Source organism: Bombus huntii, chromosome 3 (genome assembly GCF_024542735.1).
Source record: "Bombus huntii isolate Logan2020A chromosome 3, iyBomHunt1.1, whole genome shotgun sequence".
Classification (NCBI taxonomy): Eukaryota; Metazoa; Arthropoda; class Insecta; order Hymenoptera; family Apidae; genus Bombus; species Bombus huntii.
Window position 1 is genome coordinate 14,948,125 of NC_066240.1, and position 20,708 is coordinate 14,968,832.

The window sequence follows — 20,708 nt, forward strand, 5'->3', positions numbered from 1 at the left end:
AACAAAGAAATTAGCTTACTTCAGGTGAGCTGTGCCTTTTGTATCTTCTTAATAATCTCTCAGCCCATGAAAAAAGTCTTTGCCAATCATCTGGAGGAATTGGTATTTCATCGTCTCTCCTATTAATAAGAACCAGTATCCTTGCCAAATCCCGCAAAACTGGTCTATAAATCATAATTATAATAAAGAAAGAATATATCAATCGATAGCTTATGCTAATTGCATAATTGTACCTATAGGCTTGTATTCCAACAGCACCATCTCCATTATTTCCTGAATAGTACAACTCCCTAACTTGTCTCCTTGTGTCATTGAGCATAGAAAGAAACGTGTTGCCTTCCCCTCTAAGCATTGCAAGATGTTTCAAAAATTCTCTTCTCTCTGCACTAAAACATAAATTAAATCATATTTTTAATATTATTCATTTTTAATCACACTTACAATACATTAAAGATTTAGCAAAGAATACCTGTCTTCAAACTGTTGGATTAGTTTAGCAGCTTTTTTCTTTCTTCTATGTACAATTATAGCCCCGCATAATATTATCAGAATACATATAGTTGCACCAGAAACAACTCCTACCAAAATGGCTACTTGACTGCCAGTAAATCCAAACATATATCCTGTTTCTTTACAAATTCTGCCCATGTATTCATCTCTAGTTGACCAATCTGCAATATGACCTGGAGGACAAGTATCGACACAAGTTCCTTGATGTAAAAGAACTGCGCATCTTGCACATGTTCCATCTCTACATCTCTTGCAGCCACTGTGTCCTTCAACACATTCTGTAATCATAAAAAATGTACAATAGTTTCCTCTATATAATAATAAATATTTAAGAATCAAATAACTCAAAAATATATAATGGTTTTTTAATGTTAATTATTTTTATAATTATAATATTAATATATTTGTAGTGCTATTAACGATTCATTTTTAATATATTTCTATTTTAAATAATCCAATATAAATACTATTTTATCCATTTTACTAAAAGCTATATTATTAAAAAACAAGTATAACTTGAACTGTTTTATACTTCTAGAATAAAATGTGCCACTTTATGAATCTCGCGTAAGAGGGACGTAAGAAGAACATGCAAGTCGAATTCTTGCGTTGATCAATGATCCATAGCCTGAAGCTGTGCCCCAAATGCTTGACACACATACTCGCCAAGTACCAATGTTAAATATACTTAAATATAAGGAATGCTAATATAAAGTGATCTTTAATTACGTTATTCGAATCAAAAATGTCTCTTACGTGAAATATATTTATCCCTAACGCAACTCTCTTTATAATTGCAATTCCATTACATAATTTTTTTAATTATTGTATTATTTATAAAAAATTTATATAATTTTTAGAATTTTTGTTTGTGTTTTATATTGTTTAATAAGTAAATTGTATTACGTATTAGATGACCTAATGGAAACTTTACAATTCTTCGTGGTGGTATGTATTCTAAAGAAGAAGAGCAATGACTCGTAATACAATGAAACAGAGTCCTCGTATCAGGTAGACCTTATGCAGTTGTGAGGGCCTATTTAGTACGTATATGAGGAATGCGGTTGTTGGTTTCATGATTACGTGTTCCATCCATTTCGTAGGGTAGCGGAAGGATCAACGATTACATTCTCTCTAGGTTGAGTAGAAACACGTTATCTCGTGTTTCTACTTCCTTTGTCACATTCTAAACTTTGAATTCTCAAATTTATTTTACTCGATGTATAAACTCAAAAAGTTTACATCGCTTGAGATAAGATTTCAAAATATACACAGAGTAGAAAGCAAGATACATTTATTTGTATACGTAATTATATTAATATTGTTATAAATTAATTTTTTATACATATGAAAATTCAATAACATTTCAATAAAAAATTTAGTTTGGTCCAAATTTATGTTAGTTTATTTAATTTAGCTCAGTATAACAATGTATCAACAAGTAACGATATTACAATGATAAACAAATTAAATATTTAAAAGATATTTCCAAATTACATAGCTTTGTAGAAAATTTAAATAAATATGTGACATGCTTGACAATGAAAAATATAAATTGAAAATAAGTTGAAAAATATAAATAGAATTTAATACGAAACAATGCAAAAAATTCTTCTACTATATATGATAGTGTATAGACGAAGTAATAGATATTTAATGAAATAAGTGAAACTTAACGTAGCATAGAATACGCATATCGATTCTAAATACTTATATTTAGTTACAATAGTTGATTGTTTCGAGCATGTGCAGAAACAATGTCGAATTTTGTCAATAACTTCACGATTCAAATATAAATTCCAAAGCAATTAGAAATAGAAAACTTACACTATATATGAATACATAATATCTAATATATAATAAAGCTGAATGTGAAAATTATATACCAATTAATCTTATTTAAAATATTATTTTTCTTTAATCCAAGGCGTTAAAGAATGCTATAATAAAAAAAAAAAAAAATTGAAATATGTATAACGAATTTTGTTTCATCAACTTTATCGTATAAAAGGGGGTTAACGACAAAGAGGGTTAAAAAAGGTATTTTTAATTTTAAATGACACGTCGCGCAAGCTGGCAGAAAGAAAACCAGAAAATTCAAAACGGTTCCAGTATTACCAGTTTCTCTGAAGCAAACAGATCTTTAGTTCGCACTTGTATCGATAGTTAGGTGAGAAAACGTCTTTTAAAATCCCTTTGATATGCAAATGATTACAAGATGGAGTAAAGCAAAGGAAATTTCTCGTAGATGAACATTAAAGAGTTCCTTTGTTTGCTTATTCAATTTCCTATCTACACGTGAATATTTTATTCTGTATTTAGTTTAAATTTAAATCTGTTCCGTCAAATACGTTTTTAAATTTCTTACCTTAAATGTAATTTGATTATATTTTATACTATCTCGATTTTTGTTTCTGGTAGCAGTTGAACATATTATATTCATAAACATTTGAATGTTTATGAATATAAACACAACCACAGCGATCATATACAAATTTTTGTAAATTCTTCTACACGTTTCTATAATTAAATAATTCATATATATATACAAACGATGGTAAAGAAATTTCATTTAAACAGAATTGAAATAATTAGAATGAAACCAAAGTAATAGACAAAGAAGAAAAGAAAGAATAGATGATATGATTGGGTATGTATTCGGGATTTTAGCAGCGTTAAGCGTATCATCTTGGTGGTATACCCGTGGAAGTTGTACGACTATAAAACTGCAATCCAATGAAGGGTATATGCCCCCAATGAATCAACGTATAGTCCACCTGACTAGCAGGAAGTACCATTACTGGTCAGGTGAAACTTTTCAACGATCCGCGCACGGCATTCCCCTCTTGTTGCTATTGGCGCACTGCTCGTAACATCAAGTGTTGGTGATTTACCTTGGAGGAGGTTCTCAACCTCTAGAGATTAATTAAGATACTCATTAATGTTATTATGCACGATAAGAAAGGGACGTTCGATCAAGATCAGTTGTTTCCCTTGATTATTTTCTTATTTTTCATTTGCTCCCCTTTATTTTCTCAATTTTCCGACATCTCCCATATAAAAAGTGAATTAGCGCAAGCTAAGGGAAGTAAAACGTGCGAACTATCGTAGAAAAAAATTTTACTAGTAAAAGAAGGAAAAAGAATTTTCCTTTTCGGTACATCGCAGAATTTTACACAAATCGCTCGTAACCGTATGTACTTTCACTTTTAAGGAATGTTCGATTGTATTCGAATGCAAAAATAATATAGTCTCTTGCAACGAAATTATCGCTTTCTAACGTTTTTACACCGACTATCCTGTAGTTTCTTAAGATTTCCGTTGTAAAACGATAACAGATATTGTTACAGCTCTATTACTTTTAACGTAGTTTTTAGACTCATCGTGTTTTCTACTTTCACAAAAGTGATTTTACAACTATTCCTCTGTGTGCGCGGCATTCGTATTTTGATAGCGCTATATCACGCTGCGATAATCAATAACGCAATAATCGTTTATTCTGATTTTCGTGAAATTATTTTTAACGATAAAAAATTACACGAGCCTGTAAGTACTACTTCAATGAATTCATCGCTGTAAAGAGTGAAATATTTGTCGAAAAAGCGATCATGATAACTATCCGATAAACGATGAAATTTCAGGAATGAAATTATATATTAATGAGAGTCGCTGCAAGGACGTTGAGAGGTCGGCAAGCTAAAGCAATGAGTCTATTGCGAAATCGAAACTCGCGATATACAAGATGCAATCGGCGAACTCGAATGTTTAGCCTTTTCCTGTACCGGATGCACGAGGGAAAGTCAAAAGGAGGTTCTTCATTCTTCGATCCGAAAAACCAAGTGAAAGCAACTAATAATTAATCTATAGACAAATCCAATTAATTCATTCGCTCTTCGACGATTGTGAGTAGATGTATAAGCTACGAAAGAAACGATTACTGTATAGTGTGAATTCATATGTAAAGTTCATTATCGTCGATTTTTATGTCATTTGGTGCGTAGAAAGAAAGTATTTTCATATGAAATAATGGAAAACGAAATAACTTGTTAATTTCAAATGTAGATGATGAATTCGTGAAGTTTTCGTTACTTTCATTTCAAGCTTTGTGTGACTTTAAGAACATAGATAGAATCCATCATTTTTTTTAACGAGTCACGCCAAGTTAACGAGTCAGAATTTTTCGTCGAAGAAGAAATTATACAATTTGTAGAAATTATAGAAGCAATATTTGACAAATTATCGTAGAATGCAAAGATTAATTTCTTAAATGTTCCTTTGGATTTTTTTGTCGCACTTCCCAAATATGAAATAAATTTCTGCGTAGTTGTTGATTGAATGAAATTCCAAATTTTTTTTTTATTTGGAATAAAGGAAAAACGGGTCAGGAAGTATCGCGAGCAACGGTTTCACTAGAAAAATTTTCTTACGATAGATCTTGATATTCGCGATGTTTTCACAGTAGGGAATCAGAATGTGGAACGATTCAAATGTTAGAGGTACATCATCGTGTATAATTATACGATGTTACGGTAACAGTTTTAAGGTTTTATTATTTTCGTGTGTAATCTGCGGCCGAGATTCGTGTTATTAGGTTACTCGAGAATTCACTACGGACTACTTCGTATTTCATTACTTCGGGGAACGATTCAATGATTGTTGATTTAAATGAAAGCATAATAGCTTTAGTGTAATGATTTTTTTATGGAACATTCCAATAACGATTCCTTTAATTACAGGTTGTTTTACAATAAAATATAAAAGATTATGAGAAATTGTTCAGGAAGTCGTACTAGTTATATGTAATAACTTCCACTGTTCTCATACTAAATGAGATAGTAAGTTTAATATAGGATGACCTTTAACTCCTTGCGTGACTAACGAAATTTTAAAAATTGTTTTAAAAGTGCTTATTTTTTCTCAATCGAATTGGGGTCTATAGTTCCATACAAGCTTCTCTAAAGAGAAATGAATTTTTTATTACTAACAAATCAATTAGGTGGAATAATTTTTCAGATAGTTGTTTAATAGTTTTTCGTGTTTGGGAATTTTGTGCTTCAGAAGGAAGATAGAATTTTCTGGTGGAGTTGATAATTCGTAATGTCTACGGTATATTTTCATTAACATCTAACTAAGCAATTAAGTATTCCAGGTTTAATTTTCAGATGGTTTATTCCTGTTTTTGGACATTTTAGCCTGCATGAAATCCATTAAAGCGACCAATTAGCACGAAGGAACGGGGTGTCGTGAAATTAACGAGCGCAATTGGTAAATGGAGCCGGATAGCAAGCAGATGCTCGTGACTGGCGCGTGCGTACGCGCGTTTACGCGTCTGATCTGACATAAAACGCGTAGAACAAGCGGTACTGTGTCAGCAGCGCATCTTTTCCATAAATATCCGGCAATGGCTGTTCTTCCATTTTATCGCGACCGTTCATCAACGATTGTCGCCCAAATCTCAATTGTTTTAACAATGAAAAGAATTTATGGTAGCGATAAGTGTTATATGGGATTGAATAAAAAGTACATATAGTAGGTTTTACATTGTTAGATTGTTCGAATAGACGATTGTTATATGCCTGAAACTTTTCTTTCTTCTTTCTTATACAGAAATGTATTTATGCCGTCGTTGTAAACGATTCTTCGTTTTTTAATATTAAAATATCTCGTCGACACGATTTACAAATTTTTATCGAATTAATAAAATTTGTCATATCTTTTTATAATTGATTTGTTAAGTTTGTTATATATTTTAAAAAATCAAATGCAGATTATAATACAAGTTTCAAATTATATCGTTTACTGATATAGATTCACTGTTTTATACCGTAAGGGTATTAAACGCATCATTGTCCTGATATGTCTCGTAATATAAATTCGAAATTGTATCTAGCAATTAGCATTTCTGTTAAGAAACTTCACGTTGTTAAATGTTGAACCGTCATTACGCTTTACTGACATCATGCACGGTAAGTTCACTTATGCCACTGTATTATCGCATAAATGCATTACGTCACTGATGCAACGCTTTTGTTCAGCGATCTGACTGACGATCATCGTGTTCTTTCGACATAAAAAGGAAGAACGCTCATACGTAAGTGCTATATGCATATAGATATAATCGAGTTGCTGCCAATTAAATTTTCATTCTTCGATTAAACGGATCATTAATAGACATTATGCAACCCAATTATAGCAGATTTTTAGAGAAATTTCCAAGAAGATGAAAGAGGAGTTTTGACGAGCTATTCGATGGAACAAAATAAGCGAAACTTATTCTATTTTGTCAGTAGTTTAAATAACAATACTCTATTATTAAACAGATTATTTAATATATAATATATATTAAACGAATTATCACAATTGAAATTGTTTGTAAGTTTTTATAACTTTCTGATGTGTAAAATAGAGAAGCAGATCATCGAAGTAATTTTTATGGATTTAAAAATAGTTAAACTTATTTCCAAACATTTGACAGCCACATAGAAAATTATATTATATTAAACTGAGTCAGAAACAAGCAACGTATACTAGTTTCAATACCTTAAAGATATTTTTTAACAAAGCTTTTCGTCGTTCTTTGACAACATGTAAATTTTATTAACTTTTATCAGACCGATGAATCGTATCGTGACATTTGGACAAAGAATGTAAAACTCACTTTCCAGTATTTCATGTGAATTCGCATCAACGATCGGTGAGCATTGGGAGAAAGTTCTGGTCTTTTATATTTCAGGCTAACATTTCGTAGAACTACGTTCTACGGTTTTGCCTAGTTGCAAAATGATCCGTATCTTTATATTTTAACCGATTATCCCTTCCGGCAAGGAACGCAGTCTACGCAATTTCCATGTAACTATAAACTTACATGTTAGAAAATGTATCATAATTAGTTTAGAAGAAATGTACTTTTCGCTTGAACAATTTCTCGTCGTAGGAAAAATCGCTTTCTGATACGAGGAGTAAAAAGGAATCATCCTTTTTTTTTATAGCAGAACAATTTCAGAATTCAGAATTTATTTGATCTTCTTCGTAATTTTATAAATATCGCTTGTCGCGATATTGAAATATCGAAAGTTATTAGAATATGCCTTGCGTTTGCCTCAGCGGTATAGCTTCCACAAGACTTTGTCAATTTTTTATCTAACAAGTCCTTTTCACTTTCTACTACTTTTTGGAAAAGCGTTCCCTTTTACTCAAAAATGGCTTTAAAGTAACAGAAGTCGACAAAAAAGTATTTTTATCGCGTTTCTTTACTGTGATCTTGATATAACAAAAAAAGCAGAAAAGAAAGCTAACAATCGTCATCGATCATTGATTTAGAGAGCATTGCTAAAAGTAACCCAGTTTTGATCGCGCACGAGTTCGTTTTCGGCCAATTGGTGAAAGAGAAATTGTCATTTAGCCGCGTACGAGAGCTTTCCACATACCCACGGTCAATTTAGCTATCTAGAACGACAATCTGCATCATTGCCAAAGTAGGAACCGAGTTCTCTCTCCTAAACGTTTCCTCGTTGCGGAATCCGTTCCCGTTTCGCAAAGTGGAAGTTCCTCGGTCACCGTGCGACAATCAATGTCTAAACCAAGAGAAACTTCGTGAGATCTTCAACCAGACTGTGAAATACTTGGTGAATTGATATAATTAAACGCTGTCACGCCATTTACATCGGTCCATGCTAATTGCTAGCTGTATTTTGTAGAAACGTACAAAAGCTTTCAATGCAACGACCGTGTATAATCATCATAGATGCTAACTATTGTTAGTAACGTCTTTGTACTATAGTGAAAACGGCTAAACGATACGTAAATTAAAAGAGACGAAGAAATTACGCGTTGATCGGTATTGTAAAGGTATTCGTCGGTTCTATGAAGATACCAGAGAGAGAGAGAGAGAGAGAGAGAGAGAGAGAGAGAGTTTATGACTTGTATCAAAGAAATTAAAATGTATGAGGCTATTTAAAAAGATACGTAACGCAAAGAAAATGAGCCTTTACCTGGGTATGTGTTTTACGTTACAAAAAGTCTTTAAAAGGCATTGTAATGAATCTATTAAATTTCTACGCGAAATTAAGAGAATTGGGAATTTTTAATTTGTAATTGTCCTCTGGTAATAGAAATTTAATTTTTAATGAGGAAAGAGAACACTGACTTCTTAATACCATTGTACAGAAGCATGCTGAAAACAATCGTTTAGGATCCTTCGCTTAAATTAGCTTCATTAATTGAAGCTTTTCGAAACTTTCACTGATTATTGTTTTGATAAAATAACATTTCACTGGAAGATTTTATCAAATCTATACTACATTGTTAAGATGATTATCGTATCGAAATTTGCAAAAACAGAAGAAACATAAAATTAATTAGGCACGTGAAAGTAGAAATACTGTAGAAATATAATACACGCTTCAACCAAAACTCTTTTAGACGATAAAATATAAAACGTATAAGCAATTCGATATTTGTGTAGGCGTTATTGTTTATGAAAGTAAACAGATTTATAGTCGATCAAACATTGACGAAGTTACATATAGTCGATTAAAAGTTGACAAAAACCACGCAAGTAAGAAACCATTTTTGTTTCTACGTTCATAGTGATCGCGTAAAGTTTTCCCTGTTTGGCAAATCTCGATACAACATTGTAAAGCGATACTTAGGAACTAGCTTTCGGATTTCTTTGGCACCAAAATGACGAGATTACTGTAGTACCAGGAAGCGACCAAATTCTATCGGAATCCTAATCGTGTCGTTGTAGTCGGCTAGCCTCGATTGAGTACTGCGCGCATGACTAGAATATAACAGTATACGTACATTGGGATCTCACCGTTCAATTATCATTTTAAAGCGACAAAGCCTTCGACAATTATTTTCATTCGTATATGATTTTGTTGAAAATGGCTGATTTAACCAAAGTTCTTTAATTAAAAGTGCAACGTACAGAAACCTAGTTTTTACGTTATTTTCTTTACGATTATGAAACGAACAAAACCTGGGTAAAAAATCGCTTCTATAACTACTAAACGTTAACGTTTCTACTAAATATTAATAACCAATAAAAATTCTGCATATTGCGCGTATCCCGTGTCCTTTCGCACCTTCAAATGTCCCATGAATGCATAAAGATCATCGATCTAATTTATTATGCAACGTAACGTCACTCGAACGACCAACGCAAAAGGATAGACGCGTTTTGGGTCCGTTGACCGGTGGTATCGTCGCTCGAGTTTCTCGTGTTTGTACAAATAAGTAACTGTACATCGGGATTTACTTGCGTGGTCCCCGAAGCGAGCGGTCTCGATGCCGCGCCGCGAAGAGGGAAAAAGAGGCAGGTCGCGCACCGAGTATTCATTCTCCGAGGAAACCAGTCATTACGTAACTTAGTTAATGCCAAGACCTATCCCGGTACCACAGAAATGTACAGTTATAACTCGTGGCCCGATCCCGTGAAATAATAATAAGTAAAACGTAGGGAGGGGAATAGAGCGAAGAATGAGAGAGACGTCGAAGCTAAGAAGGAGAAGAACCCTGGGGCATTGTCGCGTAAAATGCACCGGTGACCTAGCAACGTTGTCCGCATAACAATGAATCCGCATCCCGCTTCACGTTTTCGAATTCATTTTCCCCGGGTATTTGCCTCGCTACGCGAGAATCCGCTTGCCGGTAAATCGAGAGGGGAAACGCACAGGTGTAAAATCTTGAATGGCCTGGAGGTGTTGAAAAATGTTTACCAGCTGATTCGAGGATATTCACATACACACATATTTCCCGTCATAAGTAATCGGTAGATTGCAGATGTTTATGCGTGTATGAGAAATTTACAGGTGGAAAAGCGCACGGTATAGACACAATACGCAGAGATGTATAAAATATCCGAAGTGCAGCGATCGGCGTAATATTTGGTAGGTGAAACAGATGACTGCTTAGCTTTCATTCTTTCCAAGTATGTTCATGAAGATATGAACCTGCATAAACGCTCTGATAGCCAGAATCTTGATGCATTAATGTCTTGTTCGGATTGATCGAGTTACACGAGTTTAAGAGACTTTACGAGGAAAAGGATGGAAATTTGATAAGATATTTTATGTCAAGTAAGTCATGTAAGTAGAGATAAATTTCTATGGAGAAATGGCACGGAGTTGAAAAATGTCTACCGGCTGTTTTTAAGCATGTACATGTATACGTATACGTACTTCCGGTCATAAATACATAATCAGAATCTTGATGCCATTAAAGCCTCGTTCAAATTAATTATTTGAATTCAAGCGACTTGACTGATGTCAAGCGATATGACTAATGAGAAGAAAGATGGAAGGATGAAAGGATGTTTCAAGTTAGTTAACAATGTAAACAGAAATAAAGGTTCATTAAGATTTCAAATGATCTAATAAAAAAAAAAAAAAAAAAAAAGACAGGTACGCGTTGATAAAATGGTTTCAAATTGCTTGAGTTCAGATAATTAAAAAAAAAGGAAGAAGAAAAAATACTAGTGAAAGTATAACGAAAGATGATGTTGATACTGTAGGTCGAAAAAAAAGGAAGAATAAAAAACTGCACATAGATATATCTTGTAGCAATATATCGTTATGAGGAAAATTCCGATGAAAGAACAACGTATTTCTTAATGAACGTATACGTTCTTCCATTCACACGACACCGTTACACGTATATACAGAATATCGGTTAAACTGTACTTTCAAATATGGGTAACGATCTTCAGAATAGATTCACAGAACAGAATCGGCTCGTAATCCAATGCCGTCGTTCGCATAACAATTGCAAACACCTATTATAGATGCATACATAATTTAATAGCTCATATTTTTCTCAGCTCAACGAGAGATAATTCAATGCATTGCTAATTACTATCAATCCCTAATCATCAGAAATGTAAACTTTGAATAATTTCAAATATGTATTATTTACACGTATAACTGAGAAATATTTACGACATCTCTTTTCTATGGATAGCTTACTTTTCATTTTTCTTTTATTGAATATACTCGACAATTATATTTGTATGCTATCTTAACTTCTTCCCGCTACTTTTATGATTCTGACTCTACATTTGATAGAGTTCTTCGCTAATTGTAATTGTAAAAGCTATGTTTTTTCATCTACTTCGCGTTGTGTAAAACTAGATCAAACTATGTATTTACCTGCATACAATATTTTCGTTGGCGAAATACTACATTTACAATTTATGTTCCAAACTGAGATATTTAAAGGTAATCGCCTGTTAATATGCTTGAAAAGTAGATCATAGATTAATCATTTTTCGCAGAAATTCGAGGCAAACGTTATTTTATTGCATCGCACGAGTATTGTATTTCGAAACTGTTCTCAGCGAATTAAAGTTCTTTATAGCAGGTAACGAGATAGTCGAGGATAAGAGGAACGGAAAATGACGAAGCGGTAGACTGAAGAAGGATGCAGATGTTCCACTGACGATGAGTTACCAGAGCCGAGACGGAAGTTGTCAGGCCGGATGCCGATAGTAAGACTGCCTCAGTGCCTCGTAAAAACCTGCATTTGGATGATAAACTTACTGCTTTCTTTAGAGGGGAGTCACTCTGATGTACATATGTCAAATTCTGTGTCTTCATGTTCCGTTACGAAACTGCTGAATAATAATACTGCCGAATAATTTGCTGAATTATATTCGACTATCGCGCAAAAATTTATCCTAAACTTTATTATCGATAATAAAGTTTTCATTCCAAATTTACTATAAAAACCATTATCTATAAAAACTCAAAATTTTAGTAAAAAGTAATATAAATGAAATTTAGCGGTATGTTTCCTTTGTACTTCCAGGAAAACTGTTATATATTTTATTAACAAAAATAAAATAAAAAAAAAGTTTGAAAAAAAAGTTTGATTATTTGATTATTCTCTTTCGCATATCGGTTATGTTCTGTATATTGCTTTTTATAAATTGGGTTCATTATTTTCCCCAATGCATCGGCTATTCCTCGAAACGTTTTGCTTTATTATTTTTTGGCAATTTTTAAGTTTTTAATAACAATATCTTTTTTCAACAATGAATCGTTAACTTTTTATCGAATAAAAATGTAATCCTTCCACGTTTTGCTTACCTTTTTCAATTTATAATAGGAGCATTCGTCCTGCGGTCGACGTGTATATCTGTCGTTGCTTGCTTTTATCTGCACACCCCCTAAGGAATTTTTGAAACTAAACTCCGCAGTTAACAGGTCAAAGACTGAAGAAAAATCTAAATATTATTTGAGAAATTACAGTCACAAGAAACGCGTGGATAATTAAATATTATTAAAATATCATTACGTACATAGATATCATCAACCAACTAGCTCACTAATTAAGATAGTCAACACAAATTCACCATAAATGCAACGATCACGGAAAAGGACAACGAGAACACCTAAACAACGAACACACTTGCCAGCAATGCATTTCCAGAATACTTTGCGTGATACTTCCGCTGAAGTCGGTCGCATGCGATCGCATAAACGTTCAAATATATTTACATTGTTCACTTGTTCAACTCGGGACCATCGGAACTATGTACCTGTACTGGTATATACTGTGGGTAGATGAACAGTAAGGAAGAAAGAGAGAAAGAAAAAGAAGAATTCCACGTTGTACACGAGCTGTGGATATACATACTTGGAAAATGCGGATCTTGTTACGTGGGTAGGAGTTAGTTTGCCCTGCACCCAGACTCTGATGGATCAGGCTAGTTTCGTGGAAGAAAACGGTACCTTGGAAAATCAAATGGTAGTTCGGTGCACAGACTACTGTTCCCACTTCCCTTTCTACTAGCAGCTCGCCGCATCGAAAAAGTCTAGATTCCGCTTACCTACGGTGCCTTCGAGATCGAGTATAGTTCTAGATAAGAAACCAGCGCATGACCTTAACGAACCTGCTAGAACTGTAGTTACGATTGGCTAGCCTTTCGTTCGATCGTCGAGCGATGATTAATTGGAAAGTTCAATGGAAAAGTAATACAAGTGAATTCTTTCGTGAAATGAGGAAAAATTGGACAAAAGTATCTTTACATTTGATAAATATAATTATACGTTTATTTCGTTTAATCATCGAGTAAGGAAACGATACTACGATAAATGACATAATTCTCTAATATTCATAATCTTCGTAATCTAAAATTCTTGTTTGCCGTCTCAACGTTGACCTATGTACAAGAAATTACAGCTATTTTCTGGTCTGATTTCTAAGTGGATCTAAATTATTTCTTATGTTATTTCCTTTCAACTTCACGGAACGTAGTAGCAGCGAGTATCGGTGTCTAAAGTACTTATTAATCCCACAGAATCTGAATGACATTTATTCTCGTTTCGATATTACCAATTGATACAGGGACAATTTTCAACCAATTCAATAACCATCGTAATACAACATATTATTCTTGATCCGCGAATTATGTGCTTACAAATGCGTACGCGCACTCACTGATTTAAAATAGGAGTTCTGACCTGGTTGCACTGGGTATGTAATTTCTACGGCAGTGGTGCACGCAAGTAATTCAACTGGTGATACGTAATTGCTTTAATTAAAGTGACCACGGTGGTGTAAAGATTTAGTGGAGTGGAATAAAATTCAAAACGTAAAACGTATGATATAACGGAATGAACGATTTATTTCAAAGTTTATTTCAAAGCGAGAATCTAAAAAAAGGACAATTTGTTCTGAATAGAACATTAAATAATAATGTATTGTAGTAGTTAGAAAAATTCGACTTGTCGTTGAATGAAAATCGATCCTTTTAATTAAAAAAGATTTTCTATTCACAGACATTTCTATTCACGTGATAACATGATCGTTATACCATTAAAGTATACAAAGAATCGTCTTCTACGGTTATACTCTGTATCAGGAGCGAATCGTAGAGAGTATCGATGCATATGAAACAATAATTGTAAAACGACAGTCGCACATGATTCTGCTAATTAAAAAAGCTCTGGAGTAATCTTTTCATCTAAATGATAGCTATGGTACTATATTAAGCACGCTTCGCTCACAGGATGCCACCGCTTATCGGACTATCAGCGATCCACTGATGGCACGTGTATATGATGGAAGACTAAACGCACAGTGCTAACCCCGGACATGCTCGATGAATTAGAGGGAGAATAATTTTTCCAACGAGAGAATGAATCATAATGTGCCAGGAAAATGCACCTGCTCATTAATTGACTAACTATTGCAAAATTTTATTACAAAACATATCGAACAATAGTGGATATATATATATATATATATACATTTACATTTATTTACATTACATTTACATATACACATGCACATTTTCTGCTATATACGTACTTTATTTTATTTCTTTATGATCACAGCATATCCGATATTCCATTATACCGGGATCAAACGACTTAACGCAACAAAGAGAGAGTTTTCTAATGCTAATCGTCAGCTGAATCGTTGCTCGTCAATTTTTTTTACTATTAATGGAATATATGAAATAGATGAACTACGAAAAATGTAAAGAAAATATTTAGAAATTGCATGTTATTTTATGCGCATTAAGGAATCGAAAATAATTTTTTGACTAATTTCTAATAATTTAACAAGGTTTTTATGCATTTACGAAAGTAGATTAATGATAGAATATTCTATATTTATTTTAGAAAGATATAATAATTATTGAACAGATTAAATCGCAATTTTCATAAAACTTGTCATTGCTTTCCAACTTCTTAATGTTCTTTGAAATTTATTACTACGAGCCTATACTATGTATAATCAAAATATACTTTAAATTATTAGACATCATAAAAATTACTTTATAATGAAACTTGTTAGTTAGTAACGCATTAGACGCTGTAGCACTGTTACGATAGAAATTACCAGTAATTTAGTCTGTACAGGTAACTAGTAGGTACCTGCTTTCTACTTGTAATGTGATATAAAAAGTTGCAAGTATTTACGTACAAGTTTCGCTTTCATCATAACTACTGACAGTCGCAAAGACATAAGAAAAAAAGGAAAACGAAATATCCCCACAACTACGATATAATGTTAAACTCCGTTCAACGTTAAAGATATTAAGAAAGACTAACGATAAATTCACCAGGATTAATTATAATTCTTGCAATGAACGCACAGTTAAACATCTCGCACCATTACCTCACTAAGTAAAAATTCAAATATTATTACGTTGAATAAACGTGTGGCGTTTCTTAAGAAATACAGGTGTCTCCTTTCAAACGCATGGACATTTATTCGTATTTCAATTGTGTCTACAGATAGACGTATTATAAATATCATATATTGTTCAAGGCAATAAAGTAAAATACCTATGTATTTAGTATGCAAAATGATTATAGAGAAAGGGATACGAGGATTTGCAATACTCGTTAAGCGTGAAACTCTTCGCTAAAGTATAATTACTTTATTATGAAACTAATCGAGAAAATTATTGAATATGACGCGAAGGAAAATACTGTGAACAGTGATGTCTGTTAAAAATATATTAGGTTTTACGAAAAGTTTCTTTCGTTTCATAACAATTTCTGTTTTATATTATTTTATTGAATTAGTTATGATCCATTCCGTTCGTGCATAACTCAATAAACTAATATAAAACAAAAAACATTGTGCGTCTATTATTTCCTTATAAAACGAAAGAAACTTTTCGGACAAGCTAATACAAGATGGCAAAATTGTACGCGATTGAAATTGACGCTACTGGTAGGATTGTAGACACCAAGTAACTTGGCATCGTTGTTTTATAAATATTTCTTATGTGTTATTACATAATATTGCAACGTAACATAATTGTAACTCTTGATCTACAGATGAAAATCTTTATGGGTGACGTTAATTAAAATCATTGTAAGGAGATTACAGAAAGGAAAAAAACTATTACACCGAGGCAAAAGAAATTGCGCAATCGCAAGATATCTTTTATTTAGCAAGGTATACGTCTCTCATTGTGCCCTAGAATTGTCTGTTAGCTCCGATTTAGCTTAAAAATAACAGTCGAACACAGAGAGAAATCTAAATAAATAAACGTTCAATTTCATTTTTGCACGCTTCGCGGAAAACGAACGAACGTTTCATCAGATAAGATGCACGATGTTTTTTATTCTTCATTAGGGAAAGGATGTTACGATCGATAATTAATTAACAGTAGCACGTTTCTTACAAATGTTTTACCTAATTACATAATCGTTTCGATAATCTCCGCGATTTACAAGAATTAAATATATGTCCCCTGTATTGCACAAATATGCATCGTAAATATAAATTATAATACATTACGTAATAATTATGTCGTAATAAGCATTTTCCTTTTCAACTTTACGTAACCAATTTCTTTTCGAAAATTTTACGCTGCCGTATATATTACCATAGAATTAGGTAAAAATTTATTCCATATTTCACATCTGACGAAATAGTTACGCGTTTTAAGTACTAACATTTTCATTGGAACAGTGAGGTTGGTGTAGGTGCAAATACTTTTCGTGCGTACCTTTCACTATCCCTCTTCTACTTTGCATGTTTTCACGTGCTCCTCAAAAATCCATTGCTTCTACGTTCTTCTACGTTCTACGTAAGTAGGATACAGGTATTACGATCACACCTCCATTATGAATGAAATTTACGAGTAAAATAAATAAAACGACTTAAATGTATATAAATGTAAATTTTTATTCCTCGTTATAATAATCAAATTTTTAATTGCGACGTAATTAAATTATCGACTATAGATATTCTTTCACATCACCGTATATACCAAGCAAACATCGTTCCTTCGAAAAAATTACAAAGTCACTCTCGCGCCTAGGCTTGATAAATATTAACTAGGAGAATTCGAATTACGAAAGCTTCGAACATTATACGAAATGAATAACGAATCTTTAAAGTAATATCGTGAACCTGTTAAGGAATTCAGCGAAAGTTACGAGCTCAACCGATTAATTGGTATGTGTCCGATGGAAACAATTAGCATGACTGATGAACTCGTATAGAACGAACAACGAAACTATTCGGACACTGGATTGAATTTATCATTCAATAATTTAATTGCTATTTAAATTATGAGAGTATACTTTCATACGTGTATTCGTGTATGTGTATATACACTTGGGCACAAGTGAACTATACCTCAAAGAAAAAACCTACGCCAGTTTAAACTACGTTGTTTAAAGAATTGCTAGTACATATCTCTTTGAAATACTTTATCTCGGTTTCCTGAATGATTCATGGTATGTAGAGGATCGAAATGAAAATTTTCAATGAGTAGACATATGTACAACTATGTTAAAAGTGACGGCAAATGCCGCGATTTGCTTCTAGAAGGTTTCACGGAGTCACTTCCATCCTAGAGCTATGGCTATACCTTTCCCCTGCATCTACGCTCCTGTGCCCGGTGGTGGTCCGTCCTGGTCAGGGCCGGTGAGCACAGCCTTCTCTAACCTAGAGCTCGTACACAACCGAGTTCCAACTACGTAAAAACGATCCTCGTCTCCTTTCACTTGCACAAACAAGCCAAACATCGGTTTAGTATCATTTGGCTTGATTAATGGCACACCTCTATTACTGAACTTCTTCACATCTCTTTTTTTTTTTCTCTTCTTAGAACATACAATTCGCTGTTATTCAATCGAAGCAATTACGATAAGAATTTTTGTAAAATTTGTAATTAATTAATTGTTTGTAATTAATTGTTGATACTAATCTTTTTAATTCTTATCTTCGATAAAAGAAAATTTTTATGAATATTATAAAGCTGAAATTTTTGTATAATTTGCAGCAACGTTAATAACATAAATTTTATACAAACATTACAGAAATAATTCACAAATAATCATAATTAGGATCTCAAAGAAATTTACAATTACGATAACAATTGTGTTATGAACACCTTGATTAGTGCGCTCATTCGGCTGATTTAAGCCTTCCTAACTTTATCCTAGAAAGTTATTTAAAAATAAGATGTATTTACGTCCTATAAATTCTATAGAAAATCTGAAGGTATTTCAGCTATGAAAACAATTAAAATATCTCGTGGACTCATCAGTTTTCAAATGTTTTACTGCAACACTTTTATAATGACAAGATTGTTTGTTATTGAACATGTTAGAAATAAAATATGCATACTATGCAGTGAGTATTAGAATGTGCGAGAATTAATTCTGCTAAACTCTAGAAAGCTCTTAAAAACATGACAATGTCCAAAAAATACTTGCGAATAAATATTTTACGTAGAATTAGACTCTAAGTTATATTCATTGACATTTCCTATTAAAATCATATAATTGATATATCAATAATTTCTTTATCACTGCAATATGCATTTTTTAATTACTACCTTTTTGCTATCACTTTGTTAACATTCCAGAATAAAATAGGAAACAGAAGGTAAGAATGTAGATTACTCGGAATTTTTCTAAATATTGAAAATGTATCGACAGTTTAGATCACACAAATACAGATAAGTTACACATATTTACTGTTTAAAAATTCTTATTTAAATACATATATTTCTATTTAATTATTTTTAGATGTAAAAATCCTTTTATGAAAATAATTGTTAATAAATAATTCTACGAATAATTGTTAGCATGACAACACTACAATGAACACTAAGGAAACAGGGTTGATATGAAAGGAGGATTTCTGGTATAGTGCGCCTACGAACTCGCAAGCATTGTACGACAATTAGCTTCGAGATGAACTGGACTCGATTACTGTTGTGTTTAATAGGTATGCAGTGAAAAAGAATACTTTTCATGACATGAAATAGGCATAGTAATACAATACAAACTAATACTCGGATTTGTTAATTAAATAAACAAGATTTAGTCAAAAAGTACAATCTAAAAATGTAATTGTATACTTTGTAACATGGGAAATTTAATTAAAATTAAAATTTAAAGAACAAATTTAAATTTCTTTAAAGAAAATTAAAATTCAATTATGGATTATCATTTAAAAAATAAGAGCCAGTATGCAATGTTGACAAACGGTTGATTCATCTTTCAAGCTTATTAACTTAAGTGTTCTGAAGTGGATTTGACGGAAAGCAAGGGCGCCAAAATATTAAATGTCAGTAAACGACAGTAGGAATCAAGTAGATTAGGATAACCACGTGTGCTTGATGTTTGGAACACCATAATATAGATATACAGAAGATTTTTATTACCTTGTAATTCGTTATCAGCCCGCGTATAATCCAAAATGCAGGAGAGAAGTGCCGCACTAAACTTCACTAGCGTTGGTAAATTACCCATTTTGAATCGACATAATTTCTATGTCGATGCAAAAGTTACAAAACTTCATGAAAACTCAAACACCATACAATCACCACACAACACGTCCATCTCTCACCGCAGTCAGTAGCATACTGAAGAAACTAATCCTACATCCTACTAGAAAGTGGGAAGTGGGAAGACTTTCTCGTTCCCTGACCAATGACAGGAAGATTAAAACCATTGATATATTGGGGATAAGACATACAACATTGCATGCCTTTCTTTGAATTTCAAGATGGCGCATTGAGCGCGACGTATGACTTCGCACAAACATTCAAATAAAATATTTTATTTTTACAGCACCTGTAAATACACAATTTTTCATTATTTTAAGACTCTGTAATAAGTCATGAAATTTTGCTTAGTTCACGTTTGTATTATAAAAAAATTTAAATAAAAGTGATCAAAGATATTATCACCTATAATTAGATTATTACATTCATTTTAAATAACATGAAAAATAAAATAAAGTAGGTTTATTTTATTACTTGTAATATATTTTTATTAAAAGAATATTAATTCGTGATATATAACAGACCATAAAGTATTTGCTATTATGCACTACAGTTCTACTATGAATTATTATAATTTAAATATCAAAAGTAAAAATAAATTATTTGAAATTAAAATAATGTGCTTGCTAACATAAAATTTTGCAAATCTCTTTCAAAAACAAATGTATTATATTATAAGATTTTACTTTTAAAATAAATTTCAAATATTTCTGTAAAATTTAGTGTCTCTTTTATTAAAAATATTCCTTGCAGTTTATTTTTGTCCTCAAATTATTTTTAATTGAAATAAGATTACCGAATAAGACAATTCTAAATCTATTTCTATCGCTAGTTCTTAATATCTTTTTCACGACATTATTGCATGTAAAATAGAATGCTCGTATTATTTTGTTAGATGCCGTAAAAAAAAACTATAAAT

General features: G+C 32.3%; 1 protein-coding gene across 5 annotated transcripts in view; it reads right to left on the reverse strand.

Annotated features, from left to right (window-relative positions):
- The window catches only part of LOC126864030 (uncharacterized), a 22,029-nt gene extending 2,131 nt beyond the window's left edge, over nucleotides 1–19,898 (reverse strand). The window contains exons 1-5 of one of the 5 annotated variants that reach the window (XM_050614937.1): nucleotides 19,667–19,879; nucleotides 17,861–17,995; nucleotides 470–788; nucleotides 234–386; nucleotides 20–164 (exon numbers count right to left, since the gene is read on the reverse strand). In XM_050614937.1, the coding sequence (XP_050470894.1) occupies nucleotides 20–164; nucleotides 234–386; nucleotides 470–788; nucleotides 17,861–17,873 (630 nt within the window). In that variant the 5' untranslated portion in view covers nucleotides 17,874–17,995; nucleotides 19,667–19,879. Of the gene's footprint in view, nucleotides 1–19; nucleotides 165–233; nucleotides 387–469; nucleotides 789–1,042; nucleotides 1,729–12,599; nucleotides 12,737–17,860; nucleotides 17,996–19,666 lie in introns of those variants that run through there. The other 4 variants (XM_050614940.1, XM_050614938.1, XM_050614936.1 and 1 more) reach the window with 4 other exon arrangements.
- Nucleotides 19,899–20,708: the final 810 nt, after the last annotated feature.